The sequence below is a fragment of the Thrips palmi genome, unplaced genomic scaffold (assembly GCF_012932325.1).
Source record: "Thrips palmi isolate BJ-2018 unplaced genomic scaffold, TpBJ-2018v1 HiC_scaffold_3, whole genome shotgun sequence".
NCBI lineage: Eukaryota > Metazoa > Arthropoda > Insecta > Thysanoptera > Thripidae > Thrips > Thrips palmi.
The window spans coordinates 339491-355986 of NW_023144630.1; the positions used below are offsets into that span (position 1 = coordinate 339491).

Sequence of the window (16496 nt, forward strand, 5' to 3'; positions counted from 1 at the left end):
CCGCTGCCCGCGTTGAATGGGGTAGTAACTCGGCCGCGATAAGCATCCCCCCTCCCCTCCCGCGCCGCGTTATTTTGGGGTCACCCCCTCCCCTCCGCTCCTTTTCCTTGGCATTTGTAGTCGTCGCGGGACGGAGGGGGCGGGGGCAAAACTCGTCAAAACTGTGTTGAGCGCGCTATCGGTGTGGCGTCTGTGGCCGTGGATCGGGGATGGCGCACAGTGGGCCAGAAGACCGGTGGAGGCGGCCAAAACTCTAGACGCGCTTTGAGCTCCAGAGTCGCCAAACAGGACTCGAACCGAACCTGTGACCCCACCAATGGATTGCTCTCCGAACGTGGAATCCATTGGTGGGGTCACACGATCGGTTCGAGTCCCATTTAGTGACTCTGGAGCTCAAAACGAGTCTGACGTTTTGACCGCCTCCACCGGTCTTCTGGCCCACTGTGTCAGCTTGCCGTCTGTCGGTGGTGTTGAAGTCGGAAGCCTCGCCGCGACCGTCGCGTCTGTTTGACTGACCGTTGTTGTTGTCTCTGTCTGTTGCAGGGGATAAGATGGTGGTGGGAGGGTGGGCAGGGTGCGCATGGCGGGCCCAATGAGAGAGCGCCCGGGGGACAGGGAACCCCCTGCGAACAACTTCGAATATGACGAGCAGGAGTGGGACATAGGCATCGGCAGCCTCATCATCGACCTGGATGCGGACATAGAGAAGAACGCTTCCACTGGGATGGCGTCTGCCGCCGGCGCGGCCGCCAAGGCCGCCAAGCTGGCCGTGGAGCACTCGGCCACGGTGGACAAGGGCCTCAAGATGAAGATCAAGCGCACCAAGCCGGGCACCAAGACGTCCGAGGCCAAGCACGAGATCGTCAAGTCGAACGAGCAGCACAACGGCGAGGAGAAGGGCGCCAAGCACGTGGCCGCCGCGCCGCCCGCGGCGCCGCCCCCCGGCCCGGCCATCAGCAGCAACAGTAGCAACAGCAGCCCGGCCAGCTCGGGCAAGCGGGGGTCCAGCAGCCACCGCAGGGACAAGGTCAAGGACAAGTCCACCAAGCCGACCTCCGGCAGCACCACGCCGTCGGCGCTCCCCGACGTGAACGGCGTGGCGGCGTCGCCGCTCACGTCGGCGGGGACGACGGTCACCACCACGGCGACGCTCAACGCGACCACCACCACCAACACCACCACGACGTCGTCGTCGTCGACGGCGGCGTCCACCACCACCCCGTCGACCACGACGACGACCACCACCACCGCCGCGGCGGCACAGCCCCCCAGCGGGCAGCCCGGCGCCGCGGACCGGCCCGCCAGGACGGGGGTGTTCACGGGGGCGTCGGGGCCGGGGCCGCCCGGCGTGGCGCTCGCCCCCACGACCCCCAGCAAGCAGGGCCCCCAGGGCCAGGGCGGCCAGGGCGCGCAGGCACAGCCGCCACCCGCGCAGCCCTTCCTCAACGACGCGGACGCCGACCGGGGGCCGCCCGCCAAGAAGGCCAAGGCCAACTCCGAGTCCAAGGTGAGTGCAGTGTAGTGCCGTACAGTGCAGTGGGCAATTCTGTGCCGCCAGCCACTTCGGGCAACTTATCCGCGGGCAAGCCCTTTGAAGCACGCCGCCCAGTGGGCCAGAAGACCGGTGGAGGCGGCCAAAACTCCAGACGCGTTTTGAGCGTCAGAGTCGCTGAAGGGGACTCGAACCGAACGTGTGACCCCACCAATGGATTGCTCTCAGAACGAGGAATCCATTGGTGGGGTCACACGTTCGGTTCGAGTCCAATTTGGCGACTGGAGCTCAAAACGCGTCTAGAGTTTTGGCCGCCTCCACCGGTCTTCAGGCCCACTGTGGGGCAGCCGGGCGCACTGTTTGTGAACCCTGGTGCCCAAATTGCTTGCAAGGGTCCCTTTGGCGGGTCGCGTCCGCGGGGCGTGGCGGCGAGGCCCACCTGGCGACCTGGCCTTTCCGAGTGGACATTTCCTTGTCGGGGCCCTACTCGTGCTCCTCCAGGCCCCTCGAGTCTCGGGAGGGTCGAGGGCTCTCCGGACCTCTCACAGTGGACCTCCATGGAGTCTGGGCGTGGGGCGCGAAGGGCCATCCACTGATGACGTGAGCACGTTTTGGGCAACTTTTTCCCATTTGCAACTTGCACCTTACCAATGGGATTCCTCGTTCGGAGAGCAATCCATTGGTGGGGCCACACGTTCGGTTCGAGTCCCATTCAGCGACTCTGGAGCTCAAAACGCGTCCGGGACTATGGCCGCCTCCTCCTCCGGTCTTCCGGCCCACTGTGCGACGAGGGCGGCGCTGACGGCGCGTGCGCTGTCTAGAGTGGACTCCGGCACGCTGCGCCGGCCGAGTTGAGTTGACAGGGAAAAAGTGGCGCGGGCCGGTCGCTCGGCAACCGGAATAAGAGGCGAATTTGTTCCCCTCGGTGCGTCCTTTGCGTCGCCACCGCTGGAGCGCTGGAGCCGGCCCTGCCGTTGTTTGTCGGGTCGCTGCGCTGCCGCGCCACTGCCACCGCCACGCCACTGCCACGCCACGCCACTGGAGGAGGCGTGGCGGCGCCGCGTCGCGGGAATGATGTTACAGTCAATTTGACGCGCGACCCTCCCCCTCCCCTCCCCCTCTCTCTCCTTCGGGCTGCGCGCTCGGCTGCTCCGGGTGATTTTCCTCTTGCCGCCCCCTTTCCTCCACTCCCCCTCCCCCTCCCCCCTCCCGCCGCAACGCGAGGTCGGCATGCGACTCTGCGACGGCCCCTTCGCCCGCGGTCCTTTGGGGCTCAGCGAGCAGACTGATTCCGAGAGTCGTTTTCGTCGCTCTTGTCTCTCTCTCTCTCTCTTGCTTATGGCAGCGGCGTCCCGTGCGAGAGAGAGAGAGAGAGAGAGAGCGGCGAAGACGGAATCAGTCTGCTGCGCCGCACGCCGGCCGGCCTACATAGTAAGGAAGGGCCGTCTGAAAATTGAGAGAGAGAGAGAGAGAGAGAGAGAGAGAGAGAGAGCTGCTGCGCGAGTCCGAGGAATTCTCTAAGTGCGACTGAGATAGACGCTTGCGTTGCTCTCGGACGTTGCCGCGAGGTGCAGGGCTGGCCGAGGGCAGGGAGAGAGGGAAGAGGGGGGGGGCCTCGGTCGTTGCCCTGTCTCTGTCTGGTCCGCGCTCTCGCTCAGGGGTTTGCATTTGAAATGGCCGTTTGATGCACCACGCCCTTTGATGTGGCGGTCTCTCCCTCTCACTCCCCCCCCTCTCTCTTTTCGAGCCTTTATTTTTGGGCCGGCCAGTGGGGACTCTGCCGGAGGGCCTCTGGGCCTCCCATCGATCGGGGCGGGGCGGGGCGGGGGGGCGGGGCGGGGCGGGGCGGGCGCTGCGCCTGGTGGAAGAAGTGAGAAGATTTAGCGGGGGACAGGGCATTTACGGTGGAGAAGGGGTAGTTGTTGGCGGGCAGGTTCAGGCGCGGGTCCAGTGGGGGTAAAGGGACAATTGACCTCCCACAGTGGGCCAGAAGACCGGTGGAGGCGGCCAAAATTCTAGACGCGTTTTGAGCTCCAGAGTCGCTAAATGGGATTCGAACCGAACGTGTGACCCCACCAATGGATTCCTCGTTCGGAGAGCAATCCATTGGTGGGGTCACACGTTCGGTTCGAGTTCTGTCTAGCGACGCGAGAGCTTGGCTGCTGTTGCCTTGGCTGCGTGGCCTCGCCTCTCTGGTGACGTCGTCGTCTCCATCATCCTGGCGAGTGCACCTCGTCGAGGTGATGGCACGACGGCGTCCTGCGGGCGGCGCGCGCGTCGGCCGTCGCGTTTTATGTCCTCCCGGCCTTATTTATATTTTTACTTCCGTTTTCGTCTTTTATGGCGAATGATTTCCCTTCCAGTCGGTTTGGCGTGACGTGGCGTGGCTTCTCGCGGTGACCTCGTGGTGGCGGGGCGTGGCGGGGCTCGGCGGCGTGGCGGCCGAATCCCTGAGAATAGCACGCCGGGCGGCGCGGCTGCTCTCCAAATAGCACACGCAGCGCGGCGCACAGTGGGCCAGAAGACCGGTGGAGGCCGTCAAAATCCCGGACGCGTTTTGAGCTCCAGAGTCGCTAAATGGGACTCGAACCGACGTGTGACCCCACCAAGGTTTCCCTTGTTCGAAGAGCAATCCATTGGTGGGTCACCCGTTCGGTTCGATCCCTTTAGCGACTCTGGGCTCAAAACGCGTCGGTTTTGGGCCGCTCCACCGGCTCGGGCCCCCACTGTGCCGGCGGGCCCGCAGGGGGCGGGCATGCATCCTTCACCCCTTTAGGCCCGGGCCCTTTTCCGGGCGGGCCCGTCCCCTGCGTTGTGCGCCGCCGCGGCGGGGGGGCCCGCAGGCACACAGGGGCGGGGTGGCGCGCTAGCCGGGCCCTTCGGCGGGGCTGCCGCCCCCCCCCCCCCCCGGTTTTGGTTTGAAAAAATCTTGTGCGACGCTTGTCCACACTCTAACCGCCAATGCCTCCCTCCCCGCCCCCCCCGGACCCTCCCCACCCCCCCCCCCCCCCTCACCGCGCCGCCGGCTCTCTCGTGCGCCTCGCGGTGGGGGTGGCCCCAGGGCCACTCTTTGCGGGGTTGCCTACCCGGGGGGTTCCGGGGGCCCTGTCCCCCTCCCCCCCCCCTTTTTTCTCTCTCTCTCCCCTCTCCCCTCCCTCCTCTCCCCCCCCCTTTTCCCCCCCCCCCCCCCTCCCCCCTCCCTCCCCTTTCACCCCCTCTTCTTTTCCTCCTTCCCCCTCTCTTCCCTTTCTCTCCCTCCTTCTTCTTCTCTCTCTTCTCTCCCCTTCTCTCTTCCCTCTCTCCCCCCTCTCTCTCTCCTCTTTTCTCTCTCTCTTTCCTCCACCCTTCGGGCCCTGCGCGCTGCGCCTTGCGCCCTCCTTGGCGGTGGGGGCAGGAGGAAGATCGATGCCTCGCTGGCGCCGAGAAATTGGCGATATAAAATGCATTAAAGCGGTCGGTAAGCGGAGCCTCGGCGGAGCGACGCGGCGGTGAGTCAAGATCCGCTCCAAGGACCCCGCGGCCATCGCTCTGTCTCTCTCGCACCCGTGCGGGACGCCCCATGTGTGCGACAGAGACGGAGCCACGAAAGCGACTCCGCGGAACTTTTCTGCAGGGCCGCGCCTGGGTCCGGTTTTGTGAGAGCGTGTGACTCGCGAAAATTGTAGACGCGTTCTGGCTAGACTCGCTAAGTGGGACTCGAACCGAACGTGTGACCCCACCAATGGATTGCTCTCCGAACGAGGAATCCATTGGTGGGGTCACACGCGCGGTCCGAGTCCTGTCCAGCGACTCTGGAGGTCAAAACGAGTCTAGAGTTTTTGGGCGGCCTCCACCGGTCTTCTGGCTCTCTGTGCGCCTGGTTTCCGAGGCCCGGGGAAAATTGCAATCGGCTGTTGCTGATCTGTTTCTGATCAAGTTCCGACGGCGGCCTCAAGGCCCCGCCAGGCCCGGCGAGCCGCGCGCTGATTGGTTGGAGCGGCGCGTGACGGGAATGGCGAAGACGCGCTCCGTATGGATCGGCGGGAATCAAAAATGGAATGGTAAAAAGTGTCGCCTCTGCTCGCCTTTGATTCGGCCGGAGGGCCCAAGGGCGCTATGGGGCGTGCCGACGACTGGGCTTCGGGTCGCTGGGTCCGGTTTGTTGGTATTGTTGGCTGAATTAATGACAGTGTAGGGGTTTATTGTCGCGTCCCGGGGGGAAAGGGGTGGGGGCGGAATGCGCCCTCCTTGAAGGCAGTCCCCGCCGGCGGCGTCCCCGTGCGGCCGAGCCACGGCCGAGCCTGCGACAGTCTGACATGGTTATCAAGGGCCATCGCTTGCCGCCCCGCCTCGCCCCGCCCCGCCCCGCCCCGCCGCTCCCCGTTCCGGCCGTAGGGCGAGCGGCCTCCGTCCCCCGGGGGTTCGCTGCTGGGGCCCGGCCGCCGGACTTGTTAATAGATAATTGTTACGGGCCTCACCTTTCATACTTACCTTCCTGCCTGCCTGCCTGCCCTCGTGCTCTCGCTCACTCTCCCCCTCTTGCACACTCTTCCCCTTTTGCTAGCCCACTCTTCCTCTTTTGCTCCCTCTGTCTCTTTTGCTCACTATGCCCGCTCACTCTCTTGTTTTGCTCAGCCTCCACATTTTGCTCACTCTCTACCTTTTGCTCACTCCCTACCTTTTGCTCACTCTCTACCTTTTGCTCACTCTCTACCTTTTGCTCACTCTACCTTTTGCTCACTCTACCTTTTGCTCACTCTCAACCTTTTGCTCACTCTCTGCCATTGGCTCACTCTCTACCTTTTGCTCACTCTCTACAATTTGCTCACTCTCTACAATTTGCTCACTCTCTGCCTTTTGCTCACTCTCTGCCTTTTGCTCACTCTACCTTTTGCTCACTCCTAACCTTTTGCTCACTCTCAACCTTTTGCTCACTCTCTACCCTTTCCTCACCTCTACCCTTCGCTCACTCCCAACCTTTTGCTCACTCTCCACCTTTTGCTCACTCTCCACCTTTTGCTTACTCTCCACCTTTTGCTCACTCTCAACCTTTTGCTCACTTTCTGCCATTTGCTCACTCTGTGCCTTTTGCTCACTCTACCTTTTGATCCCTCTCTACCCTTTGCTCAGTCTCTGCCATTTGCTCACTCTCTACCCTTTGCTCACTCTCCCCTTTGCTCACTTCTCATTTCGCCGTGTCTCTCCCCCTTCCCCCCTCCCTCGCTCCGCCCTTTGTTCCCCAGCAATGAGGCCCGAAGTGTGAACTCTGGCGACGCCTTTGTGGCGGCCGCGCTGAAGGCAGCCGAAATAAAGCGGCTGAAAGCCGCCGTGTTGTGTGAAACTTTAAAAGCTGCGGGGGGGGGGGGAATTTTCCTTGTCAACCTGGCCGCCATGTGGTGGCTTTCGCACGGTCGACGGGCGTACAGTGTAGCAGTACACACGCCGTGCGTTTACAGCGTAGGGCGCAGGGCGGGCGCCCCCTCGCGGCAGGCGCCGGAAGCTGTCGGCCGCGTGAGCGCGTCGCAGTGCGTCGCCGCGCCGCCAGGGGGCGCCGCCGTGCGGTGGGCCAGAAGACCAGTGGAGGCGGCACACACAACTCTAGACGCGTTTTGAGCCCCAGAGTCGCTAAACAGGTCTCGAACCGAACGTGTGACCCCACCGATGGATTGCTCTCCGCATGAGGAATCCAAAGGTGGGGTCACACGTTCGGTTCTGGTCCCATGCAGCGACTCTGGAGCTCAAAACGCGTCTAGAGTTTTGGCCACCGGCGCCGGCCTTCTGGCCCACTGTGCGGTGGCGCCGGGGTTGTTGCTCTGGGTTGACTGGGCCGGGCGGATTGATCAAGCCAAGCCGGGACACTGCAAACATTAAATTGGGAATCAAATTTTTAGAGTGGACGTGGTGGCGCGATTCTTGCATCTGTCTCGTCTTGCTGACGGCCCGGCGCGGCGGCGATCGTAGTGTGTTGTCCTCGTTGCTGACGGTGGCCTTGTTGTTGCAGGAGCTGGTGGACATGTGCGTCGGCACGAGTGTGGGCACCATCACGGAGCCGGACTGCCTGGGCCCTTGCGAGCCCGGCACGAGCGTCACACTGGAGGGCATTGTGTGGCACGAAACGGAGGGAGGTGCGTATGACGGTGCGTTGGCCGAGCGGGCGGGGCGCTCGACCCCTGTACCGTAGGTCGGAGGTTCGAGCGAGTAGTTTTGTTTTGGTGTTTTCCTTGGAGTTACGTGTGTTGCACAGTGGGTCGGAAGACCGGCGGTGTCGGTCAAAATCCCGGACGCGTTTTGTGCTTCAGAGTCGCTAAATTGGACTGGAACTGAACGTGTGACCCCACCTATGGATTGCTCTCCGAACGAGGAATCCATTGGTGGGGTCACACGTTCGGTTCGAGTCCTGCTTAGCGGCTCTGGAGCTCGAAACGCGTCTAGAGGTTCAGCCGCCTCCACCGGCCTTCTTGTCCACTGTGTGTTGCCGATTTGCCGGTTTCTAACGCTGTGCTTGGTGTTGCAGGCGTTCTCGTGGTGAACGTGACGTGGAGAGGGAAGACTTACGTCGGGACCTTACTCGACTGCACCAGACACGACTGGGCGCCGCCAAGGTACAGTATGAGAAAAGAGAGATCTGTCGTGACTTATTCTAATCGTTCATCTTTTTGATTGATTGACGCTTAACCTTCCCCTCGTCGTCTTGTGCTGGTTTTTATTTCTTGCGCGATTCGTCTTATATTTTGTTCTTCAAGTTTAAGTTGAAGAGAGTTGGAAAACATAGAGGACGCAACTTATACCTTTGTTTTCCGGTTTTAGAGCCGTCCTTGTGTTTTCCGACCCTCTGAGACTGGCGGCTCGTGCCTCACAGTGGCCCAGAAGACCGGTGGAGGCGGCCAAAACTCCAGACGCGCTTTGAGCTCCAGAGTCGCTAAATGGGACTCGAACCGGACGTGTGACCCCACCAATGGATTGCTCTTCGAACGAGGAATCCATTGGTGGGGTCACACGTCCGGTTCGAGTCCTATTTAGCGACTCTGGAGCTCAAAACGCGTCGAGAGTTTTTGCCGCCTCCACCGGTCTTCTGGCCCACTGCGTGCCGGGGTGTGCTAACCGAGTGGCGTTGCAGGTTCTGCGACTCGCCGACCAGCGACCTGGACGCGCGGACGCCCAAGGGACGCGGCAAGCGGGGCCGGGGCGCGGCCAGCACGCCGGGCGGCGACCTGTCCAACTTCACGGAGACGCGGTCGTCGGTGCACTCCAAGCTGCGCAACGGCGGCGCCAAGGGTCGACGGGGACCCGGGTCGGGCAACGGGACGACGGTGGGGTCGCCGACGCAGTTCCCGCCGCCGCGGCTCGACCGCCAGGACAACAAGCGCAAGAGCAGCCGCACGGAGACGGAGGAGGTGAACGGCGCGGGCCAGGGCTCCGCTAAGAAGAGCAAGGCCGCCAACAACTCGTCGAGCCCGCCGCCGTCGCCGGTGCTGCTCGAGTGCCCCGAGCCCAACTGCAGCAAGAAGTACAAGCACATCAACGGGCTCAAGTACCACCAGTCGCACGCGCACGGCTCGGCCGATGACGACGACACCAAGGACGTGGCCAGCTTGTCGGAGAACGACGAGAGCAACGCGGAGCCGCCGAGTCCGCGGCCGAGTCCGCGCCCTAGTCCGCGGCCCAGCCCGCTGGCCGCGCGTGCCGAGAAGGACGAGGAGGTCACTACCGTACCTGACACCGCCGCGGACAAGGCCTCGGGGCCCAGCCCCGCGCCGCCCGCGGCTACCCCGCCCGCAGCCGCGCCCGCGGCGCAGGTGGACGTGCCCGCCGTCGTGCCGGACAAGGTCATGAAGACGGGCGTCCCCGGCGTGCTGCGCTTCGGCGTGGCGGACGAGTCGCCCCCGACGGCCGTCGTGGTGCCCGGGCCCCAGCCGCCCCAGCCCATGCAGCCAGCCGCCGCCGCCACGGCGGGCGCCCCGCAGCCCGCTGCCGCCGCCACCCCCGCCGCCGTGTTCGTCGCCAAGGGGACGGTGACCCCCGGCGGCGTGGTCAACAACGCCGCGCTCCGGGGCATGCCCCTGCAGGGCGGCATCCAGGCCGGCCTACCGGGCCTGCAGCCGGGGCTCCAGCCAGGCCTGCAGGGCCACCAGATCGTGGCCGCCACCAACCCGCCCACCACCGTGAACCAGGTGAACCTGGTGGCCTCGGCGACCATCGCCGGCGCGCAGCCACCACCGGCGGGCGCCGCCGTGTCCGTGCCCGGCCCCGGCCAGACCGTCGGCCTGCCGGTCACCACCACGGCCAGCATGGTCGGCGCGCCGCCGCCGCAGCCCGGCCAGCTCCACCTGATGCACCCCACCATCAACAAGGTGCCGCAGTTCAAGGTGAAGCCGGCCTCGGCGCTGATGCCCGAGAAGGAGAAGACCGCCGTGCCCGGGCCGCTGCCGCTGGCCGGCGCCATGTCGCTGCCGGGGAGCCTGGCCATGCCGCTGCCGGGGATGCCGGCCGCCTTGCCGGGGTCCTTGGCGGGGCCCGGCGCCGTGGGGCTGAGCGCGTCGCCCGCGCTGGCCAACGCGGGCGTCAACCCCAACTCCAAGACGCCCAACCACAAGAAGAAGGCGCGCAAGTCCCCGGCCGGCAGCCCGCACCCCAACCCCAACGAGCATCCCTTCGGCGCCGAGAACACCGGCCGCGACGGCGTGCAGAGCCCCGCGTACTCGGACATCTCCGACGACGCGGCGCCCACCTCGGAGGCCGACGACAAGGCCAAGGCGGCCGACAAGAAGGCTGAGGGGTGCCAGGGCGCTGCCGGCCACCCGCTGCAGCCCCACTACAACATGTTCCCGTTCTACGGACAGCCGCCCTATCTAGTCCCCGCCGTGTCGGCCGTCAACGCGGACGGCAAGCTGGCGCCGCTCAAGGACGGCGAGAAGCCGGGCGACGCCAAGGCGCTCAACGACAAGGACAAGAAGGAGGACTTCCCGCCCAAGGGGCTGCCGCAGCACTACCCGTACTACGGCTACGTGCCGGGCATGCAGGGCATGCAGGGCCTGCAGGGGTACCCGTACGGCCTGGAGCCCGGCTACGCCATGTCGGTCATGCCCTTGGACGAGAAGAGCAAGGACGGCAAGAACAGCCCCAGCCCCGCCGACCTCAAGCCCCCCGTCGGGCTGGGGGCGCCCATGGGCGCGCCGGGTTTGAACCCGAGCCCCATCACCGTCCCGAACCCCAGCAAGATCAAGCTGGAGCCGGGCAAGAAGGAGCAGCACCCCAACGACAACCACCAGATCCTCAAGGAGAGCATCGAGATGAAGACGCAGATGGCCGGCTTCATGTACTCGCGGCCACCCGGCGGGCCGGGGGCCGGGCAGCCTGGACAGCCCGGGCAGCCGCTGCTGACTGCGCCGGGGCAGGCGCCGGTCGGGCAGCAGGGGCAGCAGAACCACCCGACGCAGGGCCCTTTAGGGCAGAGTCAGCCTCCAGGACAACCGCCTGGGCCGCCGCCACCGGGACCGCCACCCCCGGGGCCGGTCGGGCCGGCCGGCCCGGGCGAGGACATGAGGCGCTACTACATGTTCGACCAGCGTCGGAAGGACGGCCCCCAAGGCCCCCAGGGGCAGGGCCCGCCGCCCCCGGGGCCTGGAGCCAACCCCTCGCTGGCGGGGGGGTCTGGGCCGGGCCAGGGGCCGGGGGACCCGCGCGACCTCCGCTCCGACCTCCGCACGGACCACCTGCGGCAAGACCTCCACCGGGTGGACCACCGCGTCGACCACAGGATGGACCACCGGCCGGACCACCGACCGGACCACCGGTCAGACCACCGACCGGAACACCGGGCCGACCACCGGCAGGACCACCGGCCGCCCCTGAAGGGAACGCCGCCGCCGAGCAAGGTGCGGTCGACGCCCAGCCCCAGCCCCAAGCACAAGGACGGCAAGGCCGAGGACAAGAAGGGCGAGGAGAAGAAGCAGGAGGGCGTCAAGCCCACTATGGAGACGCAGGGGCCGCCGCCGCCGCCGACGTCGTCCTACGCGTACATCCACCCGGGCTACATGCAGGGCCCGCACTACGGGGCGCTGCCCTTCGACCCCAACCACCCAGTGTACCGCAGCATGAACCCCATGCTGGTGCCGCAGTACCTGCACCCGGGCCTCAGCCCCGGCCTGGGCAGCATGAGCAGCATTGGCGCCATGGGCAGCATGCCGGGGGGCATGCCGGGCAGCATGCCCCGCTACCTCGGCCCGGAGGACCTGTCCCGGCCGCCGCCTGGCGGGGGCGTTGGCCCCGTGGGCCCGGGGGGCCCCAAGGCGCTCGAACTGCTCCAGCACCACGCCAGCCAGTACTACTCGTCGCACAAGATCCACGAGCTGCAGGAGCGGGCGCTTAAGTCGCCCACGCCCAAGACGGGGCCGACGAGCGCGTCGCCGTCTGGCGGGCCCCACGGAGCCCCTCCCCCGCCCCCGAGGCCGCCCAGCAACCCCTTGGGCCCCGCCACGTCCACCGCGTCGACCGCCCCCGGCGCGCCGCCCCCGGGGAAGCCCGCGGCCGACGGCAAAGACTCTAGGTCGCCGCCCCCGCAGAGGCACGTGCACACGCACCACCACACGCACGTGGGGCTGGGCTACCCCATCCTGGCCGGCCAGTACCCCGCGCCGTACGGAGGTAAGCCCATGGTTCAGCCGTAGCGTTCCGCGTAAGGGTGTCTGACGTGTCCGTGGGTGTCGTGCACGGTGTCGTGGCCGTGTTGGGGCGGGCCTACTGCCTAGGCGGGGTAGCACTGCCTTCACTGGGCGACCACGCAGTCCGCAAGGCTGCTTGCCCTTGACGGCGGACTTCTTATGACTTTTTTAATAGCTATGTGACTTTTTTTGTGTACTGCCATGTAAGGGTAAAATTTGTTGGCCTTCGAGATTGTGAAAGCCGCAGCCGGGTATGCATCGTTGGGTGCTGTTGTGTGTTCGTTGTCTCAGGTTAACCAGGATTGCATTGCTCACAGACTGAAAGCTTTTGATTTTGAAATGATTTGTTAGCATTGCTACCTGTGAAAATTTAGCACTGCCGAATGTGCCTTTGAATGGTACTGCACTGCAAGAAGCCCCAAGTGAAGGAATCTATTGTTTCCACTAATTTACTTGTCTGGTGCTTTTAACTCAATATTGCATGTGAGCTTTCATTTTTAAAAGAAATTTGGGTTAAAATTTACCTGTGTCTTTCCTTCCCCACCATAAAACACAACGGTGTGGTACACCGCATTTTGTTAGATAATAATTGTTATGTCTGAGGTAAATTAGTTAGTAAGACACCGTGTAGTATAAAAAAATCAAGACTGTGATATCTGTAGGGGCATTACAGTGTTGGCTTGTTAGGGAGCATAAGTAACAAAAGTGATCTGTATGATTTTGCTTGTCCTCAAATTAATTTTCCCTCCTTCCTCTTTATGTCTCGTTTGTAATGCGAGTTGCTTAATTATGCAAGGAAGTTGCTCGTATATCAATTTTGGCAGTTTTGGGCTTCAGGTCAAATTTTGTACCTAATAATTTGTATTCAAAACTTTGTGTATCATCTATCAAATAAGTAGGGCTTTAGCATGACAGTATTTTATAACATATGTACTGGTATAGCTCCCAATGTTACCTTCTTCCCCATGCAGTAGTTCTGCACTAGTGTCTCGCTCCATGCTATTTGAACCCCAGAGTCTCTCTCAAGTCATCATTCCTATGTTGACGTTCTAGTTGTGAAAGGAGTTCTTTAGTGACTTAAATTTGACTTTGCCTGATGGCATTACTATTACTGGTGATATTGTTTTTGCATCTGAATACTAATGAATATTTGACTTATTTATGGAACAAACATTCTGCTTTTTGAGAAGTTATTCTAAATTGTTTTTGAACAAACTTAACCAGCATTTGACTTACTGAGCAGCTCTATGGTTACCTGATTTAGAGTGTTTTGCATTGCTGGTTAGATGCTGTGACTTAAAAATAAAATGCTTTGAATTACATTACAACAATCAAGTGTTGAGTATGCTTGAATATTATCTCATTGAAATGAACATGGGTCTTTCAGGATAGCTATTAAATCACAATAGGCACTTTTTCATAAAACTGACTCTAGAAGTAGTAAGATTTCATGGAATAGGTTAACTCACATAGGTTTTGAGTCTTAAGAGGCCCTTTTTTACTTGGGACCGATATTCGGAGCATTAATAGTAGCATTTGTTGGTTTTACAGCAGCGGCAGTGCTTGCGAGCCAACAAGCTGCAGCTGTTGCCGCTTCAGTCATCAGTCCATATGCTCCTAAATGAGGGGTGAGTCCTCACCAAGTCGTGATGGGTTAAATCATTGTCCTTGGGATATTAGATGTATGTCAAACACTGGAAAGTGCCCATGTATCATTTCTTGTGCTAATTTTAATATTTCTCTGTCCTAGTCTTTCCAACATTGATTCATCCAATGTCACATTTTTGTTGTTTTAACGTAAGTTTTTACAAGACTGTATAACACTAAAAAAATGTAGTAGGACTTCCATGTTGGAAGAAGCTTATGACATTTTTGTCCTGAAAATGTTATTTGATTTTAGCATTCAGGATATGTTTGTGATAGAGGTATGTGGTTGTTCGAATTCAAACTTGCTATATTCCAAGCTGTGGGTTTCATTCACTATTAGCATATGTGACTAGATAGGATTTATATTATGCCGTAATTTTTTTATTGCGTCTTCTGCAAGGTTCACTTCAAGTTTGAGTTCGAACTTAGTTCTGTTTTCAAACCTCTAGTATGTGATTATTAATATTTAGATGTTTACTATGAGTTATGGGCAGACTGCAAGCTTGATGTTGTGCATTGAGACAGGCAGTGGGATCAATTGACCAGTAAACCATGTTGGTGCAATGATTAAGAAAAATACATAAACCTTTCAACGTTTCATACAAAAAGAACTGGAAATTTGTGAATATGCGTGGATGGAATTATGTTAATGAGTCTTTAAATTGTATATTTGTCTCAGAGAATTTAAAGGTGCTACTGGAAAAAAAAAAGAATTGACTTTTATCTATGTACAAAAGACAAAAAGATATTTTATCTGAGCATTAAGTTCAGGAAACCTTTGAGCATACCTAGATATTTGTGCTGTAGCAGCTGACTTGCTAAAGCGTAACTTTTTAAAAATTGAAACAAAAAATATTTGTGTAGAACTTGTTCCAATTCTTCTGTGCTTGTAAATGTGAAAATTTCTTGCCAATGTGTTGGGATTTTGAGTCTCCTCTCCTTCCTCTTTTTCCAATGTGAGCAGTATGGCACCTCTTTAAACTGTATGATAAAAAGATAGTTTTTATTTCAAGCAGAATGAACTGCAGCTTGTTGTATTAGTTGCAAATTTTTCATTATAATTTGAAGTCCTTCCAGCTTTAGTCCTCTTTTCTCTCATTGTCTTTGATTACATTCCAAATGCTTCCAATGCTTCTGATGGAAAAAGAGATGTGAGAGGCACTTTTAACAAAATGTCCTATAGACCAAGATCGCAGTTGGCACAGAAAATGCTTTTAACAAGGCAGTGAAACTGAAGAAATGATCTTTATTGATTGATATCTTTCATTAATCTAGGTGACATGATTTTGTAGATGTTTTGTTCAGGCAGCCAATTTACTCTGTAGATAGAGAGGGCAATCGTTAGTTTATGTATTTTTAAAGTTCTTTTTAGAGAAAATATTTGTGTACATAAAAGCAACAATTATATTTCATTACTTGTAATTATTACCAACAATGAAAACTAAAGTTTAGGAAATCTGCTAAGGATGTGACTGTATTTAAAGAAAATATCCTGAGCAAATGCTGTACATTGAAATGACATTGTAAGCGAAATTTGAAACTTTGCAAGCGTTATGTTATTATTTTGTAAATTGCATTGTTGAGTGTAAATGCTATGAATTGTACTTATATGATGATTATGTTCATATTTGCAACCATCTTGTGTTATCTGAAATATTATTTTTACATGCCTGAAATCAAAATTTCTCAAATTTATACTCTTGTTTTCTTTTCTTTTTTTAATCTCGCTTACATTGTTACCCTGATAAATTAAATAATGATCAGTGATTTTTTTTAGTTCCCATTTCTTTATTATCCTTATCCTTGACAAAGCCATACCATCAATCAATGATGCGCAACATCATTATCACGAAGACGACTTGAACACTTTCAAAAGTCCAAAAGCTGTCAGGAGAAAAAGAAAAAAAATTATTTAACACAGTCTGAAAAAAAAATTATTGTAAAATCAGATACATTTCAAAACAATAAGAGGATGAACATACCAGTTTGGGGAGGACCTTCTCCACGTGTTCCATTTCAACTACTGACTGGCCGCAAAGCAGAGCTTGGTTACAAGATCTAGCAGCTGCTTCCACGATCAAAAGTTGAACCACTTCTCCCACCAATCTGACAGCGTCGTCACCAATTTTAGTTTTCCCATCTTTGAACTGCAGTCGCACAATTTGTTTTACTGCTTCCTGAGGAAACAAGAGCAGCGATTTAAATGATGTGAGCAAACTGATTATTTTTAAATCCCCGTGATAATTCATTAAAAAACAAAAACAAGGGGGAGTACGGGTCCAAAGATGCAAAACAACAGAGAATATCCTAACCTAAGAAGGGAATATCGTTCCTGTATATCACTTACTAGTTTTACGCTAGATTTGATATCAGACACATCGTCCTTCGCATTCATGTTCCTGGTCTCTTGCGGAATGGAACAATCACAAATCAATGATCACTCGAGACGAAACCAATGAAAAACAACTTTGAATCGCGATTAAAAGACCTCTACTTCTTTAGCGGCTTGCCAACAATGAAATTCTAAAAACAGAGAAACACAGCAGGATGACTGACATTTTACTCCTAGAAATACAGTAAAAAAGCAAGCCTAGATGATGGTTATTTTACTTTAATCCACAAATATGGGCTAAAAATGGTTCGAATGATGTCAAATCAGATAATGTGAAGGTGGGACTTTCCTATCCCACACGTTGGCACGAGTGTACCCGCCACCC

General features: G+C 57.9%; 2 protein-coding genes across 2 annotated transcripts; one reads left to right on the plus strand and one right to left on the minus strand.

Moving 5' to 3' along the window:
* Positions 1–580: 580 nt before the first annotated feature.
* Positions 581–15549, plus strand: LOC117648384 (zinc finger protein 608-like). Its single transcript, XM_034390893.1, has 7 exons — positions 581–1087; positions 1382–1507; positions 7473–7596; positions 7986–8073; positions 8589–9369; positions 9832–12115; positions 13684–15549. Exons 1-7 carry the CDS (start codon positions 581–583, stop codon positions 13755–13757), a joined length of 3984 nt encoding a protein of 1327 aa, XP_034246784.1. The 3' UTR covers positions 13758–15549.
* On the minus strand, positions 15547–16302 carry LOC117648610 (centromere protein X-like). Its single transcript, XM_034391199.1, has 3 exons — positions 16127–16302; positions 15762–15956; positions 15547–15663 (listed from the first exon to the last, which is right to left on the minus strand). The coding sequence occupies exons 1-3, from the start codon at positions 16172–16174 to the stop codon at positions 15649–15651; spliced, it is 258 nt and encodes an 85-aa protein (XP_034247090.1). The 5' UTR covers positions 16175–16302; the 3' UTR covers positions 15547–15648.
* Between the last annotated feature and the right edge of the window lie 194 nt (positions 16303–16496).